Raw genomic sequence first — 23,255 nt, forward strand, 5'->3', positions numbered from 1 at the left:
GGAACTTAAAGAGAAGGGGCAGGCATATTCAAGGAGTGGGAAGATACACATCCCCCATCTATGGCAGCCCCCATCCGCGCTCCCAGGAACCATGCACCACGCACCAACAGCCATCCCCTCAAACTTAGTGGCCAGGTCTTTCCTCTTTGCTGCTTCCTCAGCCTCAGACTCCAGGCGCGCCAGGACTCGAAGCAGCAAACAGGCCCCAAGAGCTGAGGCCACCGCGTTGGAGCCCTAGAGAGACAGAGGGGAGCACGCATGGGTCAGAGTTTAAAGTGCACTTCAGAGAGGGATCAGGGAGGAGCAAGAAAGCCTGTGACCAAGGGAAGGTACAAAGTCAAAGTTCAGAAATTAAGTGGGGTCATCAGAAGCCAAGAATGAAGTTATGTTTGGAGATGAATCTAGGAGAAACTGGACGTCAGGTGAAAATGTCAGAAGTCAGGTGGTTCAGAGACCAGGGATACAAGTGAGGGGCTGGGCTAGAGTGAAAATGACATCAGCAGTCACGGACAGGTCAAGAAGCAATTGGAAAGGTCACCAAAAAATGGCAGAGTAGGGAAGTTCAAAGCTCCATCCCCCCACAAAAGCAATGAACAAGCTGGCAAAAACTGTCAGAATCACTTTTCCAGAATTATAGAATCTAATCCAAAATTTGCAAAAACCAAAAGCATGCTTACTGAAGACATAAACTGTTAAGTTTCAGTAAGAAAGCACTGTGACATTTTAACCTACCTGCTTACCATCCCTGGCCCCCTAGTGTCTTCAGTGGTGACCTTGAAGACAATGGCCCACATTCCTGGTGCAGGTTGCTGGCCTCTGAGGGAGCAATGCAGACCACTTTCAAAGAATGTGTGGTTGTGTGCGTGGACCTATCTGGTGGCTCCCTACAAGAACAGCTCATGGGCTTGACTTTGTTTCACCAGCCTTGGGGCTTCCCCAGAGCAGAAGTGGCTTCCCAAGTGGTATGTGTTGAAAGCATTTAAAGGCAAATGAATTAGCCTCAGCCACCTAAGGAAAGGAATCATAGTGGCAGCAAGCAAAAAACACACTGAACAGCTTGAGAGGAAAAGGCTGGGAAAGGAGACACTTGGGGGCATAAGAGCTTTGGAAAGCTCCCTTGTGTACCAGGAAATCCAGAAGGCTACACACATGACCAGGGCTAGAAAATACCAGAGAAGACCTTGAGCTGTCACCTCTGGCTGAACCTTTAAGCTCTTCACAAGCAGGAAGTGAAAACTAAAGAATTGTAAACAGTTTAGACAATTATTGAAAGAATGCTTCAACACAGAGACAATCTGCAAACTGAGAGAGTTTTCTTGTTCTTTTGTTTGTTTGTATGGCTCCAAGCATTTAGGGAAATCTCTGTCAGGTCACTAACTGCTACTAAGCTAACAGAACAGGGACTTCCATGGCCACACATGACAAAGATTACAGACTTTACAAAAATAGTTTAGAAAGGTCGCTATACAAACAAACAACTGTGAACCACAACAAGCAGCAAAGAGAAACCCTGGAGGGAAGGGGTAAGCTGATTTCCACAGTGGCCACATTATAATGTTCAAAAATGTCCACTTTCCAATAAAAAATAATGTGGCATGCAAAGAAACAAGAAAGTATGGCCTATACACTGAAAGAAAAGAATTTACTAGAAACTGTCCATTAGGAAACTCAGACATCGAAATTATTAGACATAGACTCTAAATTAGCTGTCTTAAATATGCTCAAAGTGCTAAAGGAAATCACAGACAAAAAACTAAAGGAACCCAGAAGAAAGATGTCTCATCTAATGGAGAATATGAATAAATACATAGAAATTATAAAAAGGAATCAAATAGAAACTCTGGAGCTAAAAAGTAAAACTGAAATGAAAAATTCACTAGAGGGGCTCAACAGCAGATTCAACCAGGCAAAAGAATCAGTGAACTTGAAGCTAAGTCCTTTGAGATTATCTAGTCTGAGAAGCAAATAGAGAAAAAAATGAAGAAAAATAAGCAGAGTCCAAGAGACCTGTCAGACACTACCAAGGATACTATATATATGCATAATATAAACTCAAAAAGGCAAGAGAGAAAGGGGAAGAATTAATATTTGAAGATATAATGTCCTAAAACTTCCAAAATTTGATGAAAGACATGAATCTACACATCCAAGAAGCTCAAGGAACTCCAAGTAGGAGAAATTCAAAGAGATCCACACCAAGACATATTATAATCAAATCGTCAAAGGCCAAATACAAAAAGAATCTTGAAAACAGCAAGAAAGAAGTGACTCATCACATACAAGTGACTTTCAATAAGATTAACATGTAGGATTAAATAATTATAACATAATTACAAAATTATAAAACTCTTAGAAGAAAACATACGGATAAATCTTCATGACCTTGGATTTGGCAATGGGTACTTATATATGACACCAAAAAGCACAAGCAACAGAAGAAAAAAATAGATAAATTGGACTTCATCAAAATTTAAAACTTTTGTGCATCAAAGGACACTCTCAACAGAGTGAAAAGATGACCTACAGAATGGAGAAAATATTTGCAAATTATATATCTGATAAGGAATTAATATCCAGAATATATAAAGAACTCTTACAATTCAACAATGAAAAAGATAACTCAATTTAAAAATGGAGAGCAGACTTGAATAGACATTTCTCCAAAGATATTAATATACAGATGAAGAATAAGCACATGAAAAAATGCTCAACATCACTAGTCGTTAAGAAAAGCCAGGGCTGGGCACTGCGGCTCACACTTGTAAGCCTAGCTCTTGGGGAGGCCAAGGTGAGAGGATCGCTTGAAGCCAAGAGTTCAAGACCAGCCTGAGCAAGAGCAAGACCCCATCTCTACAAAAAATAGAAAAAATTAGCTGGGTGTGTTGGTACACACCTGTAATCCCAGCTACTCAGGAGGGTGAGGCAGGATGGTCGCTTGAGTGAGTTTGAGGTTACAGTGAGCTATGATGATGCCACTGCACTCTAGGCCTGGTGACAGAGTGAGACCCTGTCTGAAAATAAATAAACAAACAAACAAACAAAAAAGCAAATCAAAAGCACAACTAAATACCACTTTATGTCCATTAGGATGGCCACTTTCAAAAACAAAACAAAACAAAAAACAGACCATAATAAGTGTTGATGAGGATGTGGAGAAACTGGAACCCTTGTTCATTACTGGCAGAAATATAACGTGGCGCAACCACTGCGGAAAACAGTGTGGCAGATCCTCGAAAAAGTAAACATAGAATTATCATATGATCCAGCAATTCCACATCTGGTTATATACACAAAAAAGCTGAAAGCAGGAACTCAGATATTTGCATACCAATGTTCACAGCAGCATTATTTATAATAGTTAAAATGTGGAAACAACCCAATGTCCATACATAGAACAAAATGTGGTATATCCATAAAATGGAATATTATTCAGCCTTTAAATGGAACGAAATGTTGAGGCCGGGTGCAGTGGCTCTCGCCTGTAATCCTAGCACTGCGGGAGGCCAAGGTGGAACGATTACTTGAGGCCAGGGGTTAGAGACCAACCTGGGCAAGAGCGAGACCCCGTATCTACAAAAAATAGATAAATTAGCCAGGTGTAGGGGCACACACCTGTAGTCCCGGCTACTCGGAAGGCTGAGGCAGGATGATCACTTGATCCGAGGAATTCAAGGCGGCAGTGAGCTATAATCACACCACTGCACTCTAGCCTGGACAACAGAGTGAGACTCTGTCTCAAAAAAAAAAGGAAGGACATTCTAATGCATACTAAAACGCAGATGAAACTTGAAGACATTATGTTAAATAAGTCAGACACAAAAGGACAAATGTTGTATGAGTCCTTATATGAGGTACCTAGAATAGTCATACTCATAGACACAAAGAGTAGAATGGTAGTTGCCAGGGCCTCGGGGGATAGGAGTTTATTGTTTAATGAGTACGAAGTTTAAGTTTGGGAAGAAGAAAAACTCCTAGAGATGGATGATGGTGATGGTTGCACAATAATGTACTTAACGCTGCTGAAGCACACATTTAAAAATTGCCAAAATGATAAATTTTATGTTATGTATATTTTAACATAATTTTTTAAAAATGGAAAATAAAAGTGTTGGCAAGGACACAGAGAAAATGGAGCCCCTGTACATTGCTGGTGAGAATGTAAAACGGTACAGCCACTGTGGAAAACAGTCTGGCAGTGCCTCAAAAAGTTAAACATAGAGTTTCCACACTGAAAACAGGTGTTCAAACAAAACTTGTGCATGAATGCTCCTAGCAGCACTATTCACAATAGCCAAAAAGTAAAACAACCTGATGTCCGTCAATGCTCTATCACTACAATGGAACGTTATTCAACAATAAAATGGAATGAAGTACTAACACACGCTACAACATGGATGAACTTTGAACACGTTAGGCTACATGAAAGAAGCCAGACACAAAAGGCCACATATTGTATAAGTCCATTCATATGAAATATCCAGAATAGACAAATTCACAGAGATCGAAGGCAGATTAGCGGTTGCCAGGAGCCAGGGGAGAACAGAATGAGGAGTGACTGCTTCATGAGTACAGAGTTTCCTTTTGGGGTGATGAAAATGTTCCGGAACTAGGTAGTGGTGATGGCTGCATAACATTGTGTACTGAAGGCCACTGAATTGTACACTTTAAAGTGCTTTAAGTGGTGAAACTTATGTCATATGAATTTTATCTCAATGAAAAAAAATTATATTGAACTTATGACCTAATGGGTTGAAGAAAGGGGGTCCTATTAAGGTATTTCTATCACATAAAAGCAGGCATCTTGGATCCATTCAAATCTTGTGACTCTTCTCTTTTCTTTTTTTTTTAAACTTCTTAAACATCTCTCAGATGTGTCCCAGCATTTCCACCCCAACTGCTTGGGTCCTGGCCATGATCTGGGCTGCCTGGAGAACCCAGCCTCCCCTCAACAGCTGGCTTCCTCGCCACTAGCTCTGTTCCTTACTGCGTTCCAGCGACAGTGATGCATCTACATTACAAGTGGAACTATGTCTAAGTGACTCCCCGTCAGCTGCGGGGGAAAGTCTAACCCCTTTATGTAAGCTGCCACTTTGAGAGGATGGGATTGATTTATATGGACGAACATGGGGAAATGCCCAACACACACACTTACTGTTTTTTTGTTGGTTGTTGTTTGCTTTTTGATACAGAAAGTCTCACTCTGTTGCCTGGGCTAGAGTGCCGTGGTGTCAGCCCAGCTCACAGCAACCTCAAACTCCTGGGCTCAAGCAATCCTCCTGCCTCAGCCTCCTGAGTAGCTGGGACTACAGGCATGCGCCACCGTGCCTAGCTAATTTTTTCTATATATATTTTTAGTTGTCCAGATAATGTCTTTCTATTTTTTTGGTAGAGACGGGGTCGCGCTCTTGCTCAGGCTGGTTTCAAACTCCTGAGCTCAAACGATCCACCCGCCTCGGCTTCCCAGAGTGCTAGGATTACAGGCGTGAGCCACCACGCCCGGCCAACACACACACACTTATTGTTAAGGGGAAAAGTATGTATGATGTGGGGAGAGGAAAGGAAGACGAAGCAGTTGGAGGCATGTATCAGGGACTGAGGATGCGGTGCCTGTCGAGGTGGCGTCAAAGGTCGGGAAATCGTGTGGCGGGCCTTGGTCGGCATAAAGGACAGGGATGCGGGAGGGCAGAATTAGGAATCGGAGCCAGCACTCACCATCTCCCAGAAGTACAAGGCCATCTGGGCTCTGTTCAGCAGCAGTGCCCACAGGAACAGGTCATTCCAGGGAGCCTGCCCCAGGCCAGCGTCCAGCGAGAGTTCGGAGGTGGCTCTGTCCGGGAGCAGACTCACCTGCCGCGAAGGGAGGCGTGGTGATGACTGGCCCCGCCCCCGCCGCCCCACCCGCGGTGTAGCCACACCCCCGCTCTCTGGCCACGCCCCTCCCCGAGCCGGTCCAGCCCCCAGGCCCCTCCGCACACGCCGGGTCCTTACGCTCTCCGCCTTCTCTTTGCTGCCCTGGCCCGGGTGGAGCTCCGAGGCGGCCCCGGACGGGTACCGCGGGGCGCACATCTTCCCCAGCAGCATCTTCAGCACCTGGCCCACCTCAGGGGGCCGGGGCTCCGCAGCCTCGCCTTTTAGGGCAGAGGCTTTGGCGCCCGCGCCGTGGGACACTTGGTCCAGGAGGCTGTGGATGAGCGAGTTGGGAGGCACCGCGCTGTAGAGTTGGTCCAGGCGCGTCGGGGTCAGGAAGTGGCCCAGGCTGAGGCCGTGGGAGATGAGCAGGCGCACGAACTCAGGCCGGTCGTTGAGCAGGGCGTCCATGAGGGAGGCCTCCAGGTGGAAGGCCTGGCCGGCGGGATGAATGGGGAAAGACATGAGCAGAGGACACACAGAAGGCCAGGTGAGCTCAGAGATTAAGGACAGAAGATGAGGGTACAGGGCGATGAGTGACAGATGGATGGACGGATGGATGGGGAGAATGGGAACAAGATGGGGTTAGACGACAGTCAGAGGTGGGTGGAGAATTAAGGGAAGGCTGGACAGCGTGATAGAAGGCAGGGCCAGGTGTCCTAGAAGTCAGCGAGGAAGGAGAGCACATCCCCTCTGACAGGATCCCCAGGCGCTGACCCCTCACCCGCCATTGGATGTCCCCCCGAAAGAGTTCGCTCTGGGCAATGTCCACGCGGTTCCAAGCCACCGCCAAACGCAGCTCGTCCAGGTAAGCTGAGGCCTCAGAGCTCCCACAAGCTGGAAGGTTGAGAGAGAGGGGGGGCAAAGAGTCAGCGGGAGGGTGGCGACCTCTGCCCAATGTCTGTTTTGCTTCTATTTGGGATGCCTGACATTTAAACTCTGCATAAAGCGGGTGTTGTGGGGCGGAGTCTGGGGTCGTTAAGCCGTCAGGCTATTACAGGCATAAGGTCATTCCGCTCAGGGCAGAGCACAGACCCACTGGTTCGGAGCCCCTAGGAAGAAGGAAAGGAATCATTATGGACCAGGCCATGGGAGGGATGGAGAGAGAAATCGGATACACTTCCTGGGGAACTCTGTCCCAGACGCACATAAGTACACTCAGAATGCTCAGTGCCCTCAGAGGTGGGCATAGACTATGATCAGGGCCCAGAGGAGGCTACAGGTGCAGAGGTCTGGAGTGGCCCAAGAGAGCCTCCTAGAGGCTGGAGGGCTTTGGAGAGACCACTAGGATTTGGAGGTGCGCATCTAAGGTGGGAAAAGAACCTTTGAGGCAGCAGGAACAGCTTGAGCAAAGGCCTGGACGCAAGAAAACACAGCATATGATTAAAAATGTGAATCACTCTGATTTCTGAAACTTGGGGTATGTGGTGAGAGGAAAGAGGTGACAATAGCAGAAAATGAGACTGGAAAAAATCTGAACATTCGAGGGACTCTGGGATAGCCTGGGGGTCATTGAAAATAGCAAGGGAGAACAAAAGGCCTTTAAATTTTTGATCCAGCGATTGGATGGATCCAAACATGTGCAGTCAACAGGGGCATGAAACCTTCTACAGAGCGCCTGTGCCATGGAGTTAGTTTTCCCTTCTGCCTCCACTTGCTCCACATCTACATCCAAAGAAAATCTATCGCGTTTTGGTCATCCCAAAAACTGGTATTACAGAGCTGAGCAACTGGGCTCTGGGGCAGGCAGACCTGGATTCCAGTCCCAAGTCTGCCAACACCAATTGAATGACTTCAAGCAAGCCACCGAACCTTGGGAGCCTCTGTTTCTTCGTCTATCAAATGGGACTAATAATGGTCCCCCCATATAGCATTGTTATCAATAACAGCAACTGTAGGAAGAGGTTCCAGCCTATGGGGAATGCGCAGCTTAGCCACTGTGACCTCGACGGTTGATAGCTGAGGAAACAGAGGCCTGGAGAAAGGCAGGGACATGTCTAGTACCACACAGCTTCATATTTCTTTTCGAATCCAGAAGCCAATTCAGAGTGGGATTTTCTAAGATTCTATGAATCTCCCCGACTTTCCTCACAGTTTCAAGAGAAGGAAAGAGACAGTTTCTAGTACTTGCTTCATCTTCTGCCTTAACCTGGCACCATTTGTCATCTAAACCCACCCCCGACCCCAGGCCTTTCATGCTCACCATGTCCCACACTGAGCTCAGTGTCTACCCCTGACCCATCTCCCCCTGGGTCTCCGTCTCCCAGTCAGTGAGGCAGACCCCCAGATCTGTCCTTGTCTGTCCCTCACTTCCCCTCCCATCCCACATCCCGTCGGTTCCCCAAGCCCCATGTCCAGCCCCCTGACTCTCTCTGCCTAGCCCCCCCACCGCTGCCCCCTGGCCTTAGCTGTAGCTCAAGCTTTGTCCCCTACCGCCATCCCCTTCCACCCCAACCACCATCACTGCAGTCTCATCTCCACTCTACCCCCAACCACTCACAGAGGGTCTTTCTATCCATAGAACTGACCCTGCCTCTCATGACAGTCTCAGCCCCTCCGCCTGGCCTTTGAGGTCCTGGGTGGTGTGGCCCTGCCCATCTCACTGGCCTTGTCTCCAACACTCCCTCATGCCACATGCTACCTACCAACCCCATGAGCCTCTTACCTCACCCCAAACATACCCCTTGGAATGTATGACCAAGAGTCATACAGACCTGAATGAAAAGCCTGTCCCCTGCTACTAGGTGGGTGACCTTGGGCAAGTCACTTTTCTCCTCTCTGAGCCTCTCTTCATCTGCAAAATGGGGGAGCTCATCCTTGCAGGCAGGGATGGGGGATAAGGAAGAAAACCGCTAGACTCTTACGGAGCATTCATTCCCTTCCGCTTCCTTCTCGCGGAGACCTCATCCGTTACACTCTGCCACCCCAAATCCCACCGGCCATCTCCAATGTCCTCAGCTGCGTGCGATCACTTCCACTGCTGCAGGCAGCGGGCTCACAACACCACCCCCTCAAACCGCATCTTACGGCGCTGCCCTGTTTTCCCCCAGGAGGCTTCTGAGATAACTTCTGTAAAGTGAACAAGATCTGCCCACTGTTGTCCTGTATTTAAGGATGTGCCCCCACAGGAAGTGGAATCGTTTTAAGAAGGGCCTCTCTTTATTAGGCCACACTGGGGACCAGGCACTGCTCCATCCTTGCCTCCGAAGCTCACCACACTCCTGCAACTGCAAGATATTATCTCCATTTTTAAGAGAGAGAAACTGAGGCTCAGAGAGGGGAACTCTCTTTCTCAAGGTCACACAGCAAGGAAAGAGCCAAGCTGGCATTAAATTCAACTTTGTCTTATTCCAGCGTTAAAAGTAACTGCCCTTTCCACTGCCCACAAACACGGGGATACCAGTGGGGTGAGGCCCCAGGGCTGAGGATGTCTATATGTTACCACTGTGCCTCTGGGCAGTGTTCAGCTAAGGAGGTGTTTCCCCTAGAAAATTCTTCTGACAACAAAATGATTCTCCCCACCCACATACCCACGGAGCCCTGGGGACCTTCCTTACTACTTCTCTGTCCCTCCCTCCAGCTTACTAAGTCCAAATTCCACTGACTCTTCAAGGTCCAGTTTAAATACCCACTTCTCCTTGACCTTTCTCCCCTACTGACAGTGATTCCTCCCTGTGTTTTTGTCTTAAATTTTACTTAAGGTTGTGTCTAAACCCCAGTAGGGTCTGGGATCCTTAAGAGCAGGAAACAGGTTTGCTTTAATTTGTGGAGCCCAAAATGATGTTTGTTGAATGACTAAATGAACCCCATCTCCAGTCTCTTCCAGGTGGTCATTGTGGTCCCTGCCTTGGTTTTCATCACTCAGTCCTCTAAGCTGCCATTTCTAGTGAAAGATCAGGAGATCCTCACTGGGACATGGCACTTTGGCTCATGTCCAACCAAAATGCTTAGCAGAAAAGGAAGAATGGGTGGGTGGGTGGACAGATGGAAGAATAGTTGGAGGGATGAATGAAAAGATGGATGGATGGATGGATGGAAGCAAGATCGATGGATGGAAGAATGGGTGGATTTGAGAATGAGTGGATGGAATTGTCAATGGATGTGTGGGTGGATAGGTAAAAGAGTGGGTAGACGGAAAAGATGGATGGATGGATGGATGGATGGATGGATGGATGGAAGAATGAGAGATGAATGGAAAGACGGGTAGGTGAATAGATAGAAAGATCAATCTGCACATATGGATGGATGGAAAGACGAAAGAATGCGTGGATGGATCCAACAGAGGGAAGCAGATGTTGGAACAACCTGAAAGCATCTGGGGAAACTGCCCAAGCAGCACCGTCCCAAGCCCCAGACAAACCGCAAAGAGGAAAGACAGAGAGATAAAAGGGCCAGGGCCTTAGACCAGAGAGGATGGATGAAGTACTCAGGCCAGGAAAGGCATCCAAGGTTGAGCTGAGAGAGGGAGAGAATTCGGCGGTCCAACTCTTACCCTTCACGAGGGCCTTCAAAACAATGGTCTCAAATTCCTCAGAGCCATCCTCAGATGAATAGACCGTCAGCAGCTCCTTCCGGGTCATAATCCTCTCCACCTGCAGAAAGCAAAGCCTCCATCCCCAGCCGGGCTCCTCCCGGGCCTCTCCGGAGGAACGCCGGAGGCCTCTCCCCGCTAGGATGTAACTCTACTCCCGGAACCTGGGAGTCAGGGCCCCCTGCCCCTCCTCCGTCAGACCCAGGAGCCTCGGTCCCCAGTTCCCTCCCATCCCAGGATCCAGAATTGGGCCCCCTGCGTCATACCTGGGCCTGCAGAACCTCAGGGTCCCCTTTGGGGAAGAAACGCCTAATCCGATCCCGGGCTTCCCCTCGCCTGGCTCCCCCACTCCCTGGGGCCAGAGTGTCCTCCAGGGTCTCCACCAGGCAGTCCGCCGCCCCCCCAGAGCCAGCCACCAGGAGGCAGGGGAGCTGAGCCTGGGTGGCATTCTCTATCCGCTACAGGACACAGGGGAGAGTCAGGTCAAGGAAGGCCGGACAGTCACCCTGCCTGGAGTCCAGACCCCCAGCCCCTGCCCCCACTAAGACTCAGGACCCAGAAGTCTCCCCTCCTTTGGCCCAGGCATCCGGGTTCTTATACCTTCAGCATCTTCTCATCACCATCAATCAGGAGGAGGAGGACAGGGATGTCAATTCCACTCCCTGAGGAGAGGAGAAAGGGGGCTTGGTCACCTCCCATCAGCCTCCCCTAGGGATGGGAGTGAATCACATTTCCCAGGAGCCCTTGCGGCAAACACTGCCCTCTCCCTAATCCTCCGTCCTGAGGCTCAGGGAACTGTCATTTCTTTGAGCACTTTGGGAAGGGATAGATATTGAAAACAATATGCTTAACTTCCCAAGGGAGGAGGAGGTGGCTGAGGACCAGGACTCCTGAGTCCCAGAATGAAGCACGTGTTTCTTGCATGAGTCAGTCCTGTAACTGATTAACCATCCCGGAGCCAGACAGGGCGGACGTTCAAATAGAAAAGGAAGGAAATATGGATAAAAAAGATTATCCAAACACAATATAGATATTTACCAAAGCCCAACAGTAAAATCATATAAGATGGTTTTATACTCTCCCTTAAAGTAAGAAACTAGACGGCATCACCACTGTTCACATTCCACTCATCCCGGAGTTTTGTGCTACTGTAATAATGTAAAAAAATGAAATATAATAATTGAAATTAAAACTAATATTTTTTTGGTAAAGCTAGAAGAGACAAAGGTATCTATTTGAAGAAAGAAATTATTTATATTCCCAGAAAATTGGAAGACTCCACCAAAAAATGAAAATTAAAAAAAAAAGGTTAATAAGAGAATTTGGTAAGAGAATTGAGAAAACAAAAATACACAAATATCAAAAACTTTTCTCCAAACTAGTAATTATAGGTATCTTATTCATGTTTGATAAAATTGTAAGATACCGGGAATTCATTCATCCAGAAACAATATACAGGATCTTTATGAAGAAATTTACAAATCTTATATAAGGAGAAAGCCTGAATAAATGGAAAAACTAACACTGAGTCAACTTGTCACAAATTAACACATAAATTTAATGCAGTTTGGGGAAAGGGAGAATTAGGGGAAGTGTGGAAGTATTTATCCTTTTCTGAATGGAACAAAATAATTTTATAATTTATATGGAAGAATAAATGTCAGGGAAAAGCAGAGAAATTTTTGAGAAAGGACAGTGAGGTGAGGCTTTCGCTCGCATGTATTAAAACGTCTTTATGGGGCTGAGAGGTAAAAATCTACCCATTGGGTACAATGTATACTATTCTGGTGACCGGCACACTAAAAGCTGGGAGTTTAGCATTATACAATGCATCCATGTAACAAAAAACACTTGTACCCCCTAAATCTACTGAAATAAAAAAAGATAAAAAGAATATAAAGGCCAGGCACGATGGCTCATGCCTGTAGTCCTAGCACACTGGGAGGCTGAGAAGGGAGGATCGCTTGAGCTCAGGAGTTTGAGACCAGCCTGAGCAACAGTGAGATCCCGTCTCTACTTAAAAAATAGAAAAAATTAGCCAGGCGTAGTGGTGTGTGCCTGTAGTCCCAGCTACTCGGGAGGCTGATGCAGGAGGATTGCTTGAGCCCAGGAGTTGGAGGTTGCAGTGAGCTATGATGATGCCACTGCACTCTAGCCTGGGTGACAGAGCACGAACCGGTCTCAAAAAAAAAAAAAAGAAAAGAAAAGAAAAGAAAAAAATCACATGTATCCTATAAAGATACACTATTTATGTATCTATATCTATATAAAACTATTACATATCCATAATAATTAAAACTTTAAAAAAATTACAATTAAAAAAACAACGCAGTTTTGGCACAGGAATATATAAACAGAGAGGTGGGGAAAAAAACGTTTCCAAACATTTCAACATATAAAGGAGCTGAATACATAACTGCAGGCATTTCAACTCAGCTGGGAAAGGACGGTTGATTTATTAAATGGTCGTGAAGAAAACATGGCTTCCCACTAGGAAGAAAAGAAATGTAGACTCCTGACCTCAAACTATGTAAAAATCATTTCCAGATGGACTAAAGGTTTAAATATAAAACCATGGATATTAAAAGAAGACTTAAGAGAATATTTGTCTTGGAGTGGGATGGGCCTTTTTAAGACAGGAAACCAAGGGGCTATAAAAGAAACAAAAGATATCTCTAACCACATAAAAATGATAGAATTTTTATGGCAATAGACACCATATTAAAGGAGCTTTTTAAATTTTGTGATACATATAACGGTCAAAGGGTTACTATTGACAGGACATAAAGAATTTCTACCAAAAGATAAGAAAGAAATAACCTATTTTAAAACTTCCAAGCGATATGAATAGAAAATTCATAAGTGAGGAAATCTGCTTGGCCAGCAAAATATATATCTTTTCATAGTAGTTAGAGAAATTAAAAGATCAAATTAAAAGCAAGATGTCATTTTCTTACCCATCAGATTGGCAAAAATAAAACATAAATACAGATGAAAGCAAGAATAGGCAGAGTTGGTTGGGAAAGGGCACACTCACACATTCTTTTTTTTTAAACTTTTTTTTTGTGGAGTGCTTCATGAATTTGCATGTCATCCTAGCGCAGGGTCCATGCTAATCTTCTCTGTATCATTCCAATTTTAGTATATGTGCTGCCAAAGCCAGCACTCAACTCACACATGCTTTGTGGAAGTGAAAATTGCTACAAATTTTTAGAAAGTTATCTAATCCTATATATTAAAATACACACACAGTAATCCTACTTTGAGGAATCTATTGTACAGAATGTAAAACACCTCTATGTAACTTACATACGAGTATATGAATAAATGTCCGTTCGAAGATATTTATTCAGCATTATTTGTCGTACCAAACACCAATAAAACCTTAAGTGTCGAACAATTGGGATTTTTTTTTTTAAGACACCCAGGTTGGTCCCAAACTCCTGGGCTCAAGTGATCCTCCCAAGTAGGAGGGATTACAGGTGTGCACCATGACACCCGGCAGGAAGTTTTTCAAATAACAGATGGCATACTTTTACAAAGGAATATCATGCAACTGTTAGAAAAAGAAGCAAGACAGAGAAGTTTGGAACTAAAAGGATGGTCATAAGAAAAATATAATACATATATGCATTAAAAAGAACAAGAAAGAAACATCTTATAGGTAGAAATATAATTGCATGGGATTTTATAACATAGAGAAAGGTATACAAGGATAAACTCCAAACTGTGGAACACTGATTATCCTAATGGGTGGGGGGAGGGTGAGAGGAGAAGATAATTAACTTTTTCCTTATATACCATTTTATGATTTGAATTGTTCCAATGAACACATATTAAAGCTGTCATAATACCTTATGTTGAGTGAGGGAAGCCAGTCTCAAAGGTTACATGTTATATTATTCTGTTGATATGACCTTCTGGCAAACATAAACTGCAGTGACAGGAGAGAGATCAGTGGCTGCCAGAGGTCAGGGAGACAAAAGGAATTCCTTTGCGGTTACAGGACTAGTGTGTACCCCGGTCTAGTCGTGGGTACGTGAATCTATGCACAGGCTAAAATTCATAGAACTGTGCACCCAAGAAAGTCAATCTTACTGTATGATAATTTCAAAAATAAGGCTAAAGTTGCCTAAAATCTAAATAAATTTTAAGAATTAAGTGAACTTTTTTAAAAATACAGAAAACGTTTATAAAGAAGCAGTTTGGGTTGCGTTCATTTTCTCCAGGGTAGTGGTGACTCCTGGGTGAGGACGGGAGGAGACTTCTGGTGCCTGGTACTATTTTTTCTCGGTGTGGATGCTGATTGCATAAGTGGGCTTAGAGTGTTAAAAATTCATCAAGCTGTCCATCTTCCTGTTTTTTCGTTATGCATGTGAGATGTCAAGATAAAGACTTTTTTAAAACACAGAAAATGATGGGGAAAGACGCTTAACCACAGCAAACCAGACCAGAGCACTGGGACCCAAGCGCCGGGCGGTCGGGGGTCCAAGAAGCCACTCACCGCCCACACCCGCCTTCTGCTGCGCGATGTAGGACTCGAAGCGCAGGCGGAAGCGGTTCTCGCCACCCAGGCGGCCGTGGGTGCCGTCATCCACCAGGAAGAAGGCTGAGTAGTTGTAGTCGAGAGGAAACTGTTCCCCATCCTCAGGGTCGTCGCGCCACTCGTAGGTCGCAGGGAACGAGCCCTGGGGGGAAATGGCCAGACCAGAGTCTTTCCATTAGAAGCGGGAGGGCAGGAACAAATCGCTCCTTCCCCTACCCAGGAGTCCAGGCCCCCAGCCCCTCCCCCCTCAGACCCAGGAGTCCAGGCCCCCAGCCCCTCCCCCCTCAGACCCAGGGGTCCAGCCCCAGCCCCTCCTCCCTCAGACCCAGGGGTCCAGGCCCCCAGCCCCTCCCACCTCAGACCCAGGGTCCAGCCCCAGCCCCTCCTCCCTCAGACCCAGGGTCCAGCCCCAGCCCCTCGTCCCTCAGACCCAGGGGTCCAGCCCCAGCCCCTCCTCCCTCAGACCCAGGGGTCCCGGCCCCAGCCCCTCCTCCCTCAGACCCAGGGGTCCAGCCCCAGCCCCTCCTCCCTCAGACCCAGGGTCCAGCCCCAGCCCCTCGTCCCTCAGACCCAGGGGTCCAGCCCCAGCCCCTCCTCCCTCAGACCCAGGAGTCCAGCCCCAGCCCCTCCTCCCTCAGACCCAGGGTCCAGCCCCAGCCCCTCCTCCCTCAGACCCAGGGGTCCAGCCCCAGCCCCTCCTCCCTCAGACCCAGGGGTCCAGCCCCAGCCCCTCCTCCCTCAGACCCAGGGGTCCAGCCCCAGCCCCTCCTCCCTCAGACCCAGGGGTCCCGGCCCCAGCCCCTCCTCCCTCAGACCCAGGGGTCCAGCCCCAGCCCCTCCTCCCTCAGACCCAGGGTCCAGCCCCAGCCCCTCGTCCCTCAGACCCAGGGGTCCAGCCCCAGCCCCTCCTCCCTCAGACCCAGGAGTCCAGCCCCAGCCCCTCCTCCCTCAGACCCAGGGTCCAGCCCCAGCCCCTCCTCCCTCAGACCCAGGGGTCCAGCCCCAGCCCCTCCTCCCTCAGACCCAGGGGTCCAGCCCCAGCCCCTCCTCCCTCAGACCCAGGGGTCCAGCCCCAGCCCCTCCTCCCTCAGACCCAGGGGTCCAGCCCCAGCCCCTCCTCCCTCAGACCCAGGGGTCCAGCCCCAGCCCCTCCTCCCTCAGACCCAGGGTCCAGCCCCAGCCCCTCCTCCCTCAGACCCAGGGGTCCAGCCCCAGCCCCTCCTCCCTCAGACCCAGGGTCCAGCCCCAGCCCCTCGTCCCTCAGACCCAGGGTCCAGCCCCAGCCCCTCCTCCCTCAGACCCAGGAGTCCAGCCCCAGCCCCTCCTCCCTCAGACCCAGGGTCCAGCCCCAGCCCCTCGTCCCTCAGACCCAGGGGTCCAGCCCCAACCCCTCCTCCCTCAGACCCAGGGTCCAGCCCCAGCCCCTCCTCCCTCAGACCCAGGGGTTCAGCCCCAGCCCCTCCTCCCTCAGACCCAGGGGTCCAGGCCCCCAGCCCCTCCCCCCTCAGACCCAGGGGTCCAGCCCCAGCCCCTCCTCCCTCAGACCCAGGGGTCCAGCCCCAGCCCCTCCTCCCTCAGACCCAGGGGTCCAGCCCCAGCCCCTCCTCCCTCAGACCCAGGGGTCCAGCCCCAGCCCCTCCTCCCTCAGACCCAGGGGTCCAGGCCCCCAGCCCCTCCCCCCTCAGACCCAGGGGTCCAGCCCCAGCCCCTCCTCCCTCAGACCCAGGGGTCCAGCCCCAGCCCCTCCTCCCTCAGACCCAGGGGTCCCAGCCCCAGCCCCTCCTCCCTCAGACCCGGGCGTCCAGGTCCCAGCCCCTTCCTTTTCCAAGACCCTGGGTCACACCTTGGGGTTGGTGAGGCTGTCTCTATTCTGGACCACACCCCAGGGGGCCACGCCCATGGCCACCACCTTGGTGCCCCCAGTGCTGGCCATCTGGTGGTCCCTCACAGCCATACCAACATGCCGGCCGATGCCTCTGTGCAGCCCCCCGGTGACAATCCAGGCTCCTACACGGAAACAGAGACGTGCAGAGACAGGGGGAGAGAACAGAGAGTGAGACAAAGACACACAGGGAGATTGGGGGTGGGGGGAGGGGGGCAGCATCCAGAGAAGTTGGGGAGATGGCATTCGGGCCCAGGCCCAGGAGATACAGCCGCCACCCACCCTCGGTCACCTGTGCTCTGGGCAGCCCGCACCAGCCCTCGTCGCAGCAGGTCCTGCAGCCAGGTCTGGAGGACAGGGCCCCCCGATCCCCCCAGCACTGACACCACCAGGTTCGGGGCACGGAAGCCCCATGTGCGTGTAACCAGACTATAAACTGTAGCTGGATCCGTGCGGTCAGAGAGCCGGAGGAACTGTGGACACACAGGAGGGGGGACATGGGAAGGGGGACAGAGACCCAGACAGAGGAGGACAGAGACCCAGAGAGAGGGAGACAGAGACCCAGAGAGACAGGGACAGAGACCCAGAGAGACAGGAACAGAGAGACCCAGAGAGAAGGGGACAGAGATCCAGAGAGACAGGGACAGAGACCCAGAGAGAGAAAACAGACGGGGCAGAAGCGAAGAGAGAGGCCAAGAGGGGGATGGGCAAAGGGGGAGACCGCGTTCAGCCGTGGGGGACCCCAGACGCTGGCTCTGGGAGCCCCTGAGGCATGCAGCCCCTCTCGGGGCCCCGGCCCTGCCCAGACATGCAGCCTCACGTTGCTGGGCTTGTGGTTGGCCCCCGTGAAGTTCACTTCCCCGTAGGCATCAGTGGGCTTCTCCGTGGTGTGTGCATCGCTGTCCCACACGGTCACCACGGCCGCCCCGAACGCATCCTCCACAGCCACTGATGGGTGGGCACTCCGGGGCCGCCCGCACTGGCAAAAGGTCCCTCTGGGGGTGTGAGGGTGGAATATGAACCCAGGGCTGTACCCACCAATCGCAAGCATCCTGTAGAGGTGTCCACACTTCTGTAGAGGGGGCTGTCTACATGGACTCCTGTCCCCAGAGGCAGTCGGGGTCCGTGCTGGCCCTGGCACCGGCTCTGAGTGCCGGCGGGGGAGACCTGCGCAGCGGACAGCTACAACCCCGCTTCTCCACCAGAATGAAGCCACAGCGGCTCATGAAAACATGAGCAGGCAGGTCCACAGGGCCCCACCCTCACTGTCACCTGCAGGGCCTCAACTGGAAAAGCAAAGAGAGCCTTCAGGGGGTGCCCCCGCTGTCCCCAGTCCAAACACAGGATGTTCACCATGAAAAGGAAAATCCACAGAATAATTCAGAGAGAGCTCTTGTGCTAAAGGCTGAGGCAGCTGTGTGACTTTGGGCAAGTGGCTTTACCTCTCTGAGCCTAAATCTCCTCCTCAAATGAAAAGACGGTAATAGCGCAGCTTATTCCATAAAACCAGAGGAGCTAATGAAAGACGGTGTTTCCTGAAATTACGATTGTGTACCAGTCCCAGAGCCCACTCCGCATGAACTTCACACAGAGCTTTAAATAACCTTGAATATCACAGCGAGAAAGTCATTCCTTTTTCGGTTCTCCCGACTGGGTGCTAGAATATCTTGAATGCCTCACCCTTTGCTTCCCTTTCTAACAGAGAAAAGCAGGCCTCAGGCCCCCAAAACTGGGCTGGCAATTTATTCGTTTCTTTCTCTTTGTGGCAAATGGAACAGGTTTTCCATTTATGGTGATCACATATAAAACTTTTGCCCCCTGAATAAATGTACAAGTCTCCCTTGCTATTTAAATATGATTGGCACCAGAGTTTCAAAGAGCCAGTAACAGGAATTTGAGGAATGAGGAACTCATTTGAAAATGTATCTAAATCTCTCTGAGGCCCGGTGCAGTGGTTCATCCCAGCACTTTAGGAGGTTGAGGCAGAAGGATCACTCGAGGCCAGGAGTTAGAGACCAGCCTGGGCAAGAGAGCAAGACCCTACCTCTACAAAAAAATTTAGAAATTGGCCAGGCATGGTGTGCGCCTGTAATGCCAGCTACTCAGGAGGCTGAGGCAGGAGGATCACTTGAGGCTAGGAGTTTGAGGCTGCAGTGAGCTATGATCGTGCCACTGCACTCCGGCCTGGGCAACGAGAGCAAGAACTTTTCTGTAAAATAAGTACATTTAGTCCTCGGTTGCAGAAGGAATTCAGATCTTGGGGGAGATCCATGTTTATGTAAATGGAGTGAGTGGGTTTAAGGACTACTTCTACGGAAGTGGTACACGGGTTTCACAAAAGCTGTGTAGACAATAAAAGAACAGCCACTGATCCACATGCAGTATGAACAGAATATGCTTGGGCCGGCCTTGGCACAGTGAGAACCACAATGAAGTTGTGTCCCCTCCTCCTTTCAGAGTCTAACTCCAGGCCCTGGCACACCTCAGTTTACCCACTTTATCCTTTCACCCATGGTAACCCCATCCTTGGGCCCACTCATTCCCCTCCAGCTACCTCCCACTCTTGTGACTACTTCCTGTGGCAAAACTTCTTCAAGGAATGGCCGAGCACCTGCACTGTCCAATATGGCAGCCACACAGGGCTCTTTCTATCCCTGGGGCTTCTTACATTCTAATACGTTAAAATTAAATCAAGTCAAAAATTCAGTTCCTCGGGCGCATTGGCCACTTTTCAAGTGCCCAGAAGCCCCAAGTGGCCGGTGGCTGCCATATTGGATGTGGATGTAGAACATTTCCACCATCGTGGAACATTCTGGTGGACAGCACTAGTGACTAGCCCCTCTGCACTCTTCGCCTCCTAACCTCTTTCTTAATGTGGCCACTGAAACTGACATTGTCCTTTATAGGAGCAGCAATTCCCTGCGTGTCCCCAAATACAATGGCCCCTATTCAGGTCTCATCTAACTGTATCACAAGGTGGCACTGGCCACAGCTAAAAGGCTCTGATTCTGGAATAGGTTTTCTTTGGCAGGGTATGCCTGGCCCCCTGGCCTTCCTCCCCTCCCTGGCTGCTCTGTCCCTGCCTTGTCTGTGGCTTTCTCTCTACCCCTTCACCACCCTCGGGGGGAGGCGCCCCCCAGAGCAAGGCCACAACAGCTTCCCTGCACGGTTCTCAAACTTGATGCTTGCTGTGGCGATTTGGAGGCTACACATTTGCCTTAAGGCATTCAGAGACAAATATTTTTAAATACTCTTCTACAAAAAAAAAAAAATGGCCTTAGAATTGCCAGTTTGCAACTCGTTTTTTAGTGTGACATCTCACCTACTCCCACAGTTTCAATTACTGTCTACAGCCAGGACGTCTCAGACCCCAGATGTAAGTACAAACCTTTTCCGAGTGCCAGACTTGGGTCGCTACGTGCCCCTCCGTCCCCAGAAGCCTCTCATACTCACAAAGCCCCACGCAGAGCTCAGCAACATTCCCCAAACCTGCTCACCCTCCAGGGTTCTCCACCTCAGGGACAACCTCACTGTGTCCCAGTCACCAGCCCATGTGTCTAGGAGCTATCCACTGATGCAGGTGCTCTCTGACTCCCCAAATCCACCAGTCTCCAAGCTCCACCCACCTGCCCCCTGAATCTTTGCGCCATCCCCTCCTCTCTGTGTCCCCAAAGCCCTGGCCTGGCCCAGGCCTTGTCCCCTCCCACTTAGACCCTCCATGCAGCCTCCTCCCTAGCTTCCCGAACTCCTGTTCATCCTAACACAGCCCCAGAGGGTCTTCCACACTTAGAGCCAACCTCACCCCTTTTGTGGCTCTCCAGAACCCCCAGAACAAGGTTCTAGCCCCTCAGGGTTAGAGGCCCTGAGGGGGCCCTGAGGGGTTAGGCTCTGAGGCCCTGAGAAGTCTGGCCTTGCCCTCCCCTCAGCCTCCTTACTCATGACAGTGCTCCCTACATCCTGAACTCGGCTCCAATTTCAAGCCACACATACTGCCATTGGGGGAGGCTTTGCACTTGCTGTTCCTACTCCCAGTATCACTTTCCATGGGCCTCTCTCCAGCCCACCTTCAATGTCAAACTCCAACTTAGCCTTCAAACATCACCTCACTGGCCCCTCCTCCTCCTTCAGAAACCATTAGTGACACCCTGTGTCAGTTCCAGGTCTTAGGGAGATGCCTCCTCTCAGCTCCCATAGAGCCAGTGGTGCATCTCTGGTAGCTGCCATTTTCTCACCTTACTATAGTTGTCCTCTGTGTGTCCTCCTCCAGCCAGACCAGAGGTTTCTACTTTTTCTTGACAACACCCCCCATCAGTAAAAAATTATTGTGTTTTTCTCTTTTAGAGATGGGGTCTTGCTGTGCTGTCCAGGCTGAAGTGTAGTAACTATTCACAGGTGTGATCCCACTACTGATCAGCACGGGAGGTTGGACCTGCTTCATTCCACTTGGGCCGGCTCACCCCTCTGGAGGCAACCTGGTCATCTCCCACTCCTGGGAGGTCACTATATTGATGCCAAACTTAGTGCAGACACCTGATTGGCATAGCACACTACAGCCCAGAACCCCTCAACTCAAGCGATGCTCCTGCCTCAGCCTCCCAAGTAGCTGGGACTACAAGTTCACACCGCCACACCTGGCAGTAAAAAGTTTTTGAGCACGCATGCCCAACAAACATATATCTGTTTATTTATATATGATTTACAAGCTGTACTGCACTAATATAATACGTTCAGAACAAAACACACACTAAATTAGGAATGTTGATGCTTCCTAAACCCCAAAGATTGTCTTGAGAAGAACTAGAAAGCCCAAATCCACCAGAGAGACCAACACTGGAGGCTGTCCCTGGCCACCCTGCACATGCCTGCACACAGTAATAATTGATACCTTCCAGTGGGAATAGCAGATATTTTCCAGTGCTTCCATGTGCTGGGCACAGTTCCAGAAATATCACAAGCATCAACTTGTTTAATTCTTGCAATAATCCCAGGAGGCTGGGGCTGTTTTTATGCCCAGGTGAAAAACGTGGCCCAGAGTGGTGAAATGATTTGCCCACAGTCACACAGCACATTTCCCAAGTGAAATTTGAACCCTGGCAGAGTCGTTGAGTTATAATTAGATGGAACGGATCTCCTCCCTTGGGAGCGCTGAATGAGGGTTTCTTGCATGGATGAATGAATGAATGAACGAATGAATGAACGAATTAAACAGATAGGCCAAAGAGAAAGAGACAAAGAAGTGACACAAGGAGACAGAGACACACAGAAGAGACATAGGGAAGGAAAAGAAACAGAACCGACCCCCGGAGCTTTTACACTGCCCCTGAGCGGGAGAATGGCGATGGCAATCCGGGGTGTCTACACAGACCCGAATCCTCCCAGAGGGAGAGCGCCTGCAGGGAACGCCCTTGGGAAGGTCCGCAAGGCCGGGAGTAGGGGAAGGGGCGGGGCCGGGCGGGGCTTGCGGGGGCGGGGCCTGCGGTGGGCAGGGTCAGCGGGCTGGGGACACTCCCCGTGGGCCAGGGGGCGAACTCCTCACCCAGTATCTGTGGGGTCAACTATGAACGTCGTGCAGGTCTTCTTCTTGAAGATCTTGGGGATCCAGCTCTGGGGACAGAAACAAGTGGCGCCGGTAGAAGGTGGTGGGTGAGGGGGACCCAGTTCAGTCCCACTGGACACAGAGTCACCCACTCGCTGGCCTATCCACCGACACAGGAGTTCGGGACCCCAGCGCCTTCCTCCCGCAGACTCAGGAGTCTCGACCCCCAGCTCCTCCCCGCGCCCCGATCTTACCCGTCCCCAGGGGCCCAGGAATCCGTGTCCCCCCTCCTTCGTCTGACCCAAGAATCTGAGTCTCTAACCCTCCCCTCTGGGAACCCAGAGGCAGGCCCCCAGCTCCCGGCTCCCTGGGCCCCGGCGCCCGGCGCTGCGCCCTACCTGCTCCTTCTCCGGCCCCACCATGCTGCCGCCGCAGCCGCCGCAACCTCCGGCAGCCCTCGGGCTCCCCGCGATGCCTCCACCAGACCCCCCTCCAGACTCGCCCGGGATAAACCGGATCCTCCACTTTCCAGCCCAGCTGGGGCGGGGCAAGGTCTGGGGGGCCGGAGTCTCAGGGACACGTAAGCCGGAGGCGGGGAACAGGGCGGGCCCGAGTCTGTGATAAAGTGGCAGAGGGAGACGGTGACCCAGGGGGTGGCAGAGGCCCGGGTGGGAGGTGTGCAGGGCCAGAGACTCAGGGACAGAGTGGGAAGGGGACAGAAACGGGGAAGGGGTGGGCACAGACTCAAAAAGGGGGAAGCCAGAGATGAGGGAGGGAACACATTAACCCAAAGAGAGAGAGAGAGACAAAGACTTGGCGCAGAGAATCAGAAGGGTGGGGAGGACTGAGACCC

General features: G+C 50.3%; 1 protein-coding gene and 1 non-coding gene across 4 annotated transcripts in view; both read right to left on the minus strand.

The window, feature by feature from the left end:
* Window positions 1-22,940, minus strand: part of TRPM4 (transient receptor potential cation channel subfamily M member 4) — a 36,754-nt gene extending 13,814 nt beyond the window's left edge. For 2 of the 3 annotated variants that reach the window (XM_045531194.1, XM_045531196.1), the window contains exons 1-13: window positions 22,801-22,940; window positions 22,403-22,470; window positions 17,687-17,861; window positions 17,159-17,339; window positions 16,828-16,991; window positions 14,943-15,126; window positions 11,039-11,100; window positions 10,705-10,896; window positions 10,400-10,499; window positions 6,632-6,744; window positions 5,989-6,342; window positions 5,713-5,847; window positions 105-234 (exon numbers count right to left, since the gene is read on the minus strand). In XM_045531194.1, the coding sequence (XP_045387150.1) occupies window positions 105-234; window positions 5,713-5,847; window positions 5,989-6,342; window positions 6,632-6,744; window positions 10,400-10,499; window positions 10,705-10,896; window positions 11,039-11,100; window positions 14,943-15,126; window positions 16,828-16,991; window positions 17,159-17,339; window positions 17,687-17,861; window positions 22,403-22,470; window positions 22,801-22,824 (1,882 nt within the window). In that variant the 5' untranslated portion in view covers window positions 22,825-22,940. The remainder of the gene's footprint in view (window positions 1-104; window positions 235-5,712; window positions 5,848-5,988; window positions 6,343-6,631; window positions 6,745-10,399; window positions 10,500-10,704; window positions 10,897-11,038; window positions 11,101-14,942; window positions 15,127-16,827; window positions 16,992-17,158; window positions 17,340-17,686; window positions 17,862-22,402; window positions 22,471-22,800) is intronic. The other variant, XM_045531195.1, reaches the window with a different exon arrangement.
* Window positions 13,498-13,604, minus strand: LOC123624944. Its single transcript, XR_006730299.1, has one exon. It is a non-coding gene; the product is annotated as a U6 spliceosomal RNA (small nuclear RNA).
* Window positions 22,941-23,255: the final 315 nt, after the last annotated feature.

The sequence above is a fragment of the Lemur catta genome, chromosome 19 (genome assembly GCF_020740605.2).
Source record: "Lemur catta isolate mLemCat1 chromosome 19, mLemCat1.pri, whole genome shotgun sequence".
In the NCBI taxonomy this organism is placed as follows: domain Eukaryota; kingdom Metazoa; phylum Chordata; class Mammalia; order Primates; family Lemuridae; genus Lemur; species Lemur catta.